At 43.3% G+C, this 9042-nt stretch overlaps 1 protein-coding gene across 1 annotated transcript; it reads left to right on the top strand.

Moving 5' to 3' along the window:
• Positions 1-730: 730 nt before the first annotated feature.
• LOC115683577 (long-chain-alcohol oxidase FAO1-like) lies at positions 731-8893 on the top strand. Its single transcript, XM_030608111.2, has 3 exons — positions 731-1091; positions 1769-2041; positions 7008-8893. Exons 1-3 carry the CDS (start codon positions 807-809, stop codon positions 8805-8807), a joined length of 2358 nt encoding a protein of 785 aa, XP_030463971.1. The 5' UTR covers positions 731-806; the 3' UTR covers positions 8808-8893.
• The last annotated feature ends 149 nt before the right edge of the window (positions 8894-9042 follow it).

The raw sequence follows: 9042 nt of genomic DNA on the forward strand, positions 1-9042 counted from the left end.
ATTTGTATATGCGGTCTCCCTCTATCTATTAATTCAAATTGTTGGATTGAACATGCTAAGCATTCTTTTTCCGTGTAAAATCGAGGGTAGTAATCAAGCCTCAATCTATCAACCAAGTGACATTGAGTTCAAAAAAGAATACCGACGATTTTGAATTATTCTTTTTTGTGTGACAATGATACCATAAAAGAATACTACTCGGAAGAGATCCATAACATGGGAGGTTGGCACTCTACTTGCTATCACCCTGTGAGAGAGAGAGAGAGAGAGAGAGAGAGAGAGAGAGAGAGAGAGAGAGAGAGAGAGAGAGAGAGAGTACTTCTGTTGAGCAGAGTATTTTTTGAACCTGGCCAGCCTCATAGCTCATTCATAAGTTTTCATAACTCAAAAAGACGAAATCGAGTGGGACGTGTATTGTGCGTGTGTTGCATCCTCATATACTAATACCTAAATATACAAATATCTCATCGGTTTCGAGATCCAAAGAGAGAGAGAGAGCGTGCCCGCGGAGAAGTTATTACATAGACTTAGTGTCTATGCAAACCGTTATAAGTCATTCATAATGTGCGTCGCATTAGAAGGCCCATCCATTCGATGGTTACGATGGTATTAGTCTATATAGAACGAGCCAGTGTATTATTTTTCCGCGTGTGCGTGGCGGGGCCTATCTTATACAAGCAACTTCTGTGGTATTCGTGGCCGAACTTCAACTATAAAACGGGTCCACGCCCAAACAGACGCGCACATCATTGCTAACAAAAAGATTCATATCCATTCCTCCCACCAGCGGAGAGAGAGAGAGAGAGATGGGGAGAGAGTGTCATCCCACGTTGAAGGGCATAATCAGAGGGGAGAGAGAGAAGAGGCTGTTCAGGCGCGGCTTCTCCTCGCGAGAGATGGAAGCTCTTGCCGCCGTCTGCGAGACGGTGTTCCCTCCGTTGAGTGCGGAGGCGGCGGCATCGGCGGTGGCGGCGGCTGCAGTGGCAGCAGGAGAGTTCGAGGGAAGAACGGACAGAGAAGAAGAAAGAGCCAACGAAGCCGTGCGCTTCTTTTATGAATCATCTGGCTCTCAAGCTCCGGTGCCTCGCGAGGTAACTAAATTCCATGTCTTCTCTCTCTCTCCCTCCATTCGAAAGATGCTACCTTGAATTTAAAAAAAAAAAAAAAAGATCAAGTCGACAACTTTTTCCCATGTTTGTGATTTTGAGTTCTTAATGAAATCAACTATTGTTCTCGCTAAACGGACAATCATATTATCATGGATCATCACGGTATACCATAGCTGGTAAAATTCATGGTTTGGTTCACGGTCTCATAAACTCTCTCCCTCCATTTGGATTTTTGAGAAGTAAAGCCACTTCCATGCAAAAGCGTATATACTTGAGCGTAATCAGAAAGTCAAGCAGCGATTAAGAGCTTGATTCGGGTGCGACAGAGCTTAAACCGAGTCAATAAAGGGTTGCGGTAACTTCTTTCGTTAGCCCCGACAGGAGAGTGGCCAGGCCTTTAACTCATAGAGTGGTCCTGCTCACAGTAACATTTCATTACATTTTTAACACCCCCACTTGGCCATAAGTCCATGTCGCCGTGCTTGGCACGACGATACGGGGATCTTGTATCTCAAGAAGGGAGGATCTGACAATTCCATTCCCCCGGGGCCCCCTAATTTGTTGCGGGTCGGCCCCGACACCGACACCGACACCGACATGATGCATAAGAAGTGGGAACCCAACAAACGTATGAAAGAAGGATGTGGATTGTATTGCAGGTGGCGGAGCTTCTAGGGAGGAGGGGACTGATCGAGGCGGTGGTCCTGGTGCGGGCGGTCCTGTGGGTGCTGTCGACGAGGCTCGGCACGATGCTGCTGTGCGGCTCGCTCTGCATGGGCAGGCGATGGCCTTACATTAACACGTTCTCGAGCATGGGCATGGACCGGCGGGAGAAGGTGCTGCGGAGATGGCTCAACCATCCGTTCCTCACGCCCGTCCGGTTGGTCTTCATGTATCTCAAAGTCTCGTGCCTCTACGTCCTCTTCTCTCGGGTAATTCGTTCACACTTCCTTAGTTCTTGAGCAAACTTACCGAGTCTTCGTCATATGATACCGGCAGGTCAGCAATTCATAGCATTAACCCACCTAACCCTACATGATACAATTAGTTGTTAAAGGGCGGATTAATCTCGGCCTATTATAATTTACAAGTTAAGCATTTTATATGATTAGTAGAAAAATTGGAGATTAGTAAAAAAAACCATAATTGAGATCAAATGTTGAATTCTTAGCACACATGCCTTGACAAGGACACCCACAACAATATAATAGATCAAGTTGTCGGGTATTAATGATTCGTGAAAGAAATATCAACTAGCTTATTAATCACCGTATAAATAGCTCAAATTAAGGTTATTAACGATGGCACGGTGCTCACTCATATAAAGGTCATCAATTTCACACTAGTCTAAGATAAAATCCTCCCCACTTTCAAATAATCACAAAAAGAAAAACACGAAGATAATTTAAGATGGTTGTTCCATCCAATAAATATTTCTTAGACATTGAAGTTGAATTCAAATCTTGAATGCTAATCTAATCTGTTTGTCACGTCAATTTGAGACGTACCACGAATTTCTATCTCAAATAACAAGTGATGAGAGAGAGCTAGCAAGGAAAATCACCTTCCAATTCATATCTTTATTTCATGGCCCAAAATGCACCATTAAACATGGAAAAGAGTCAATTAAGATTGAATCGGTCTGTCGAATTTCTCTTTGTTTGACGCCTTCAAACTAATTAAGGGAAATGTGTCAGAAAAGTTTTAAACCTTTTGTACTTGTGCCAATTGAGTCCTAAACATTTTTTTGATACTAATTGAGTCTTAAACCTTTTGTCTTTGTGCCAATTTAGTCATTCCGGCTAATTTTGACCGGATTTTGCTGATGTGGATGTCGGTCAGCCTACGTGGCACGACCGATGCTGACGTGAACAATTTTTAATAATACTTTAATTTTTTTTGAATTTTTATGATTATTTTTCTTTTTTATTTTCCTCTTCTCCCTCCTTACTCCAGCCAGTCGCTAGTCCGACGACTTGCCAGAGACTAGAGACCAGAGGCCAGCCACCGGCGAGGCTTGCCCTCGCCGGATGGCCGCGAGGGCGGCCTCGCTGGCCATGGGCAACGCTCGCCCTGGCCAGCGACGGCGAAGGCGAGCCTCGCCCAGCCGTTGGCAAAAGTGGTGGGCCATGGGCGAGGCCCGACCTCGCCAGATCTAGCGAGGTCAGGCCTCGCCTAGCCATGGTGAGGGCGAGCATCGCCCATGGCCAGCCGCCCTCGCCAGCGGCTGGGCGAGGTCCGACCTCACCGGATTTGGCGAGGTCGAACCTTGCCCATGGCCGGCCGCCCTCGCCCAGCCATGGCGAGGGCGAGCGTCACCCATGGCCAGCGAGGCCGCCCTCGCGGCCATCCAGAGAGGGCAAGCCTCACCGGTGGCCAGCCTTTGGTCTCTGACAGGTCGTCGGACCGACGATCGACTGGAGTAAGGAGGGAGAAGAGGAAAATAAAAAAGAAAAAGAAAGAAAAAAGAAAAAAATTCAAAAAATATTAAAAATTGTCCACATCAGCGCCGGCCGTGCCACGTAGGCCCGCCGGCATTCACGTCAGCAAAATCCGGTCAAAATTAGCAGGAAAGACTGAATTGGCACTATATCAAAAGGTTTAGGACTCAATCGGCACAAATGCAAAAGATTTAAGATTTTTCTGACACTTTTCCCAACTAATTAATGACACCCACCCAAGATGCTCCATCACTTCTGGTGTTCCACATTATGTCTGAATAATAAGCTGAAAATGTCCCCGGTCGACATCTCGAATGCACTTTCTCTTGTTCTATAAAATCTTCTAGATAAAAGTTGGGGATAACCCACCTAACTTTCGGGGTAGTACATCTTTGTCTCGACAACTAAGTGCTGGGCAATATCCTCGAAAATTGCATTTCGTTAGAACCATTTACCCTAATGTTATATTTCTTGTTAGCATGCACATGAATTTTAAGGGATAGAAGTGTAATTTCATCTTCTTCTTTTTTCAAGGAAATCGCTTTTTTTGCCCTTAATTGCTGTAAAAGAAATGAAAATATAGAAAATAGGAGAAAAACTAAATTGACTTAACTACTGTTAATAGAAAAATGAATATCGGCAGTAATATTGGACAATTAAAGTTTGATTAATAGAGCCGCTTCAATAGAGCTAAATAAAATATTTTAAGAAAAAGAATAAACACCGGTTACATGCAAAGGGAAAACGCCTCAATAGCAAAAAAGGTCAAAAGACAGAAATTGTTTATCATTATGTTTATTTAAAGAGTTAATTAACGTTAAAAATGATTCATTAAAAAATATTTAAAATTATAAAAGAAAATGATGCTCTCAACTCATGAAAGGAAATGATTAATCGAAATCTAAGGTGATGTTTTATAAATCTTTTATTGATGATCTTTTCTTGCATCAATTAACCATTTGAAATTACATGTCGATTTTTGTTATTTTACCTTTTAGATATTGATGTCTTTTTTATTCAATTGTGTTTCGTTTTGTTAAAATATCATACTAGTCCTATTAATGATTTATCAATTCTGACGTTCTTACTATTTAATAAGACTGCCGTTTTCTTCTTTTTTTTGATATTCATAGTTTTCGTTAATTTGTTTTTCTTCATTTTCTTTTGTCTGTTCATTTCTTTATCGAGATGAAGGTAAAAGAGAAATTTCCATGAAAAATATGAGATGAAAATACATATTTACTGCTTAAAAGTCGTGCATTGCACATGCGAACGGAAAATATAATAGAGGATTAACATTTTAAAGTTTGATACAAACGGAAAGTGTATAAATTCAATGGCGGGATATTCTTGGTAGGGTTGTAACTTAGAAATGTTGTTGTGAGATTTTCAAACTACACATTGTGCAAGTGACAATGAAAGAAAAAATTATTATTGGCGAGACTTTCGTCTTCATAATAATCTCTTCTTTCAATTGAGGCGACTATCTTGAAGATGGACACATGTGGAGATTATATATGCTATTAGGAAAGATTTATCTTCCACTGACAATTAATGTATTGGAATATAATCTTTTCACACTATAGTTTACAAAAAATTGAAAATGAAGTATATTCATAACTTAGGGGAGAGCCCACTTGTGTAGAGGCACATGAACATATATGACCCATATGATTTATGAGAAAATTGATGAGACCAAACTGCACCAACTACCCCCATTTAATGCACACACATCCATGTATAGGCACTCTCCTAAACATATGTATCATTTTTTTTTCACGTGTAACTCGTTTTTGGGTTTCGGATCTAGATGAAAGGATGGAACCCCACAATTCGATCTTGATTAATTTCGTGAGATACGGAGATTGGTTTATAAAATTGGGTCACAACGAAATGTGATAAACCTTTATCGATGCTTGAACATTACTCCTTCATTTTAAATCTATTTATGTATATACACACTCAATTTAAGCCAGGTTTCACATATAAAACACAACATGAAGAAAAATCAAGATAAACAGCTAATGGTAAAATTACGAAAAAAGTCTTGAACCTTTTGATAAATTATCAATCGAGGCTTGAGCTTGCAGATCCCGGCGAGGCTTACCTTCACTGCGCCTACGTTAGCAATTTCTAGCCAAAATTAACTAGTCTGACTAAATTAGCAAATTGTCGAAAGGTTTAGGACTAAATTGGCACAATTTCCGACAAAAAAAAATTGACACAATTGAAAGGTCCATAACTAAATTGGCACAGGTGGAATAGATTTGTGATTTGTTTTTGGTAATTTCCCCAACAGACAATTGTGGATAAGAGAACATGCAGAAGAAAAACAAATTCTCAAGCATTCTCATTTCACCGGATCTCCATTTGCATAGTGCAAGACAGCTCATACGGATGATTGAAAAGCTTTGCAAAAAAATGGAGGACAAGTGAAATCACCCTCAACTCGCCCGATCATCACCGATCCTTATTCACCAGCTTTAATTTATATTTTCAGTCTGTTTCTCTCCCAAAACTAGTCATGACTTCTTTGGCTTCCATGCCTTGGCATCTCCTGAACACCCTCTGTCCAATCTCTTCATGCCAAATCTCACCTGGCTTGATGCTTGTGAAGATTCTATGCTTGTGAAGATTCTTTGGTTTCTGCACGTTTCGGTGAAAGAGACTTGTTCTCCAGTTCGAAGATCGTTTTGGAATGGAAAGAGACACTTGACCAAATTTTACCATTCTTGCCTGGTCATATCTCATCAAACTATTATTTTATTGAATATCCTTCTTGTTCTAGATTGTCTACTTTGCCTTTTTTATTTTTAACATTTTCCCTTAATTCTTGAGCTTTTCATGTGAATCAATTTAGGATGAGAGTAATAATGATATCAAAGCACTAATTCTGGTGAGAGTAGAGAAAAAACTGGGCACGTTGAAGTCATGCTCTAATTCTTAATATTGATCATTTTTATGGTACTGCTCAGTGTACTTGTTGTGAGTAATAAAATCTGAATGCTGACGGATGCTGAGTAAAATCTCCAACAATGAGGTACTAAAGTAAGCTCACAGTAACATTCGTGATGTCTTAACTTTTCACAGAAGATGGACAAGAATATAACGATTCCGAAAGATCCAAAGAACAAATTTGGCACAGAACAGACCAGATGAGTTTAATCAAAAATTGCCCCCGCAACTGAAAATCGTTACCTTAGTCGGTTGATGGTAATCGGTACTTCGATCAATGGCCTTTTTTATCTAGTCGAACTCCACCCATTGTTTTGTTTGCTGCATCTGTCCGAGGGATAGGAGGGAAAAAAAGAGCCACCTAATAGCAGATGCTAGCTAGTGTATTCTGAGGTCTATTTCAAGATTCACCCTTCAGGGATTTATCCTTTGTAAGGCAAGATGCAGTGATTCTTGAGGATTAGCTCGAAAATTTTCCTATATTTATTTTCTGATCTTGCAGGTAGACGAGAAAGGCGAAAACCCATTATGGAAAGCGATTGGGTATCAAGTAGATGATGAGGAGGAATTGTCGAAACCTGAAAAGGGAAGGCCACTCGAGAAGGGAATCATAGAAACCATTTACTCTTCAGATCCAGACCTCCTCCAATCTCTCAAGCAAAAAGGTCTGGAAGTCACACAGGATTCCAAAAACAAGATTTACAGAATCAAGTGCGATGCCGTCATCGTGGGCTCCGGCTGCGGCGGTGGGGTTGCGGCAGCGGTGCTGGCGCGTTCCGGTTACAAGGTGGTGGTTCTAGAGAAAGGGAACTACTACACCCACAAGGACTACTCTTCCCTGGAAGGCCCCTCCCTGGACCAACTCTATGAATCAGGAGGCATACTGGCAACTTCCACTGGGAACATGCTGATTCTAGCAGGGTCCACGGTTGGAGGTGGATCCGCCATCAATTGGTCTGCGTCCATGAGGACGCCCGACACTGTCCTCCAAGAATGGGTTGACAAGCACGGGATCGAGCTCTTTGGCAGCAAAGAGTATGCCTCTGCCATGGACATTGTGTGCGAGAGGATTGGAGTGACAGATCAGTGTGTGGAACAGGGCTTTCAGAATAAGGTCCTTCGAGAGGGATGTGAGAAGCTCGGCCTTGAGATCAACGCGGTGCCACGGAATTCCTCGGAGGGCCACTATTGCGGCTCTTGCGGCTACGGCTGCAGGAGGGGAGACAAGCAAGGCACCGACAGCACCTGGCTGGTGGATGCAGTGAATCGTGGCGCGGTGATCCTATCAGGATGCAAAGCTGAGCGGCTCGTCTTTGAGATGAACATTCCTGGTAGAGTGCGAAGAAAGAAATGCATTGGAGTGAGGGCGAAATCAATGAACAGCGATATCGAAAACGTCCTGCAGTTTGAGGCCAAGGTAACCGTTTTGGCATGTGGGGCCCTTCTGACACCGCCTCTCCTGATCTCGAGTGGACTGAAGAACAAGCATATTGGCCGGAACCTCCGTCTCCACCCAGTGGCAATGGCCTGGGGGCATTTCCCTCAGGACTCGAGCTCGCAGCTCAGTGGCACATCCTACCAGGGTGGGATAATCACGTCGATCCACAAGGTCGTCGAGGGAAATTCATATCCAAAAGTGCGGGCCATCATCGAGACCCCCTCGCTCGGGCCCGCATCATTTGCGGCGATGTGCCCTTGGGAGTCGGGCCTCGACATAAAGGACCGGATAACCAAGTACGCGAGGACCGCCCACTTCATCACGATAATCCGGGACCGGGGGCGTGGGGAAGTGACAAGGGAGGGAAATATAAGCTATAAGCTGGACTCGGAGGACAAGGTGAATCTCAAGGTGGGCCTGCGGCGATCACTCAGGATCTTGATCGCCGCGGGAGCAGACGAGGTGGGGACCCACCGGAGTGACGGCCTCAGGATGAAGTGCAGGGGAGGGACTTTCAGTGAGGACCAAGTGGAGGAGTTTTTGGGCAGAGTCAGTGTAGAGGATGGCCCATTGGCCATAGGTGAGAAGTGGGGAATTCACAGTTCTGCCCATCAGATGGGGAGTTGCAGGATGGGAATCAATGAGAAGGAAGGTGCAGTGGATGAGAACGGGGAGAGTTGGGAAGCTGAGGGTCTGTTTGTGTGTGATGCTAGTGTTTTGCCCACCGCCGTCGGTGTCAACCCAATGATCACCATCGAGTCCACAGCTTATTGTATCGCCAAGAGAATAGCTGAGTATTTGTCGGCAGGGGAATTGCTGAAATCACCCAAGTTACGGAGTGACATTTCGATGAATGATAAGTGAGTGTTGGGCAGCCCAGATGTACAAACCATTCTTTTGTTGTATAATTTGCTAAGTTCACGTATAAAAAGTCCAGGTGTTGCAGACAACTTAAGGTGTCATAGGAGTCGAATTAAGAAAACAAGTATAGAACCCGAATTACTAATCGACTTTATGAGATTCTATGTGAATTTGTTAGGTAGATCACACCCGATCTGAAATTTTCTGTTCGCTCCAACTCACTGGAGTTGTTCACTCT

The sequence above is a fragment of the Syzygium oleosum genome, unplaced genomic scaffold (genome assembly GCF_021117445.2).
Source record: "Syzygium oleosum isolate NSW1041296 unplaced genomic scaffold, Sole_v2.1 Sole_v2.01, whole genome shotgun sequence".
Classification (NCBI taxonomy): Eukaryota; Viridiplantae; Streptophyta; class Magnoliopsida; order Myrtales; family Myrtaceae; genus Syzygium; species Syzygium oleosum.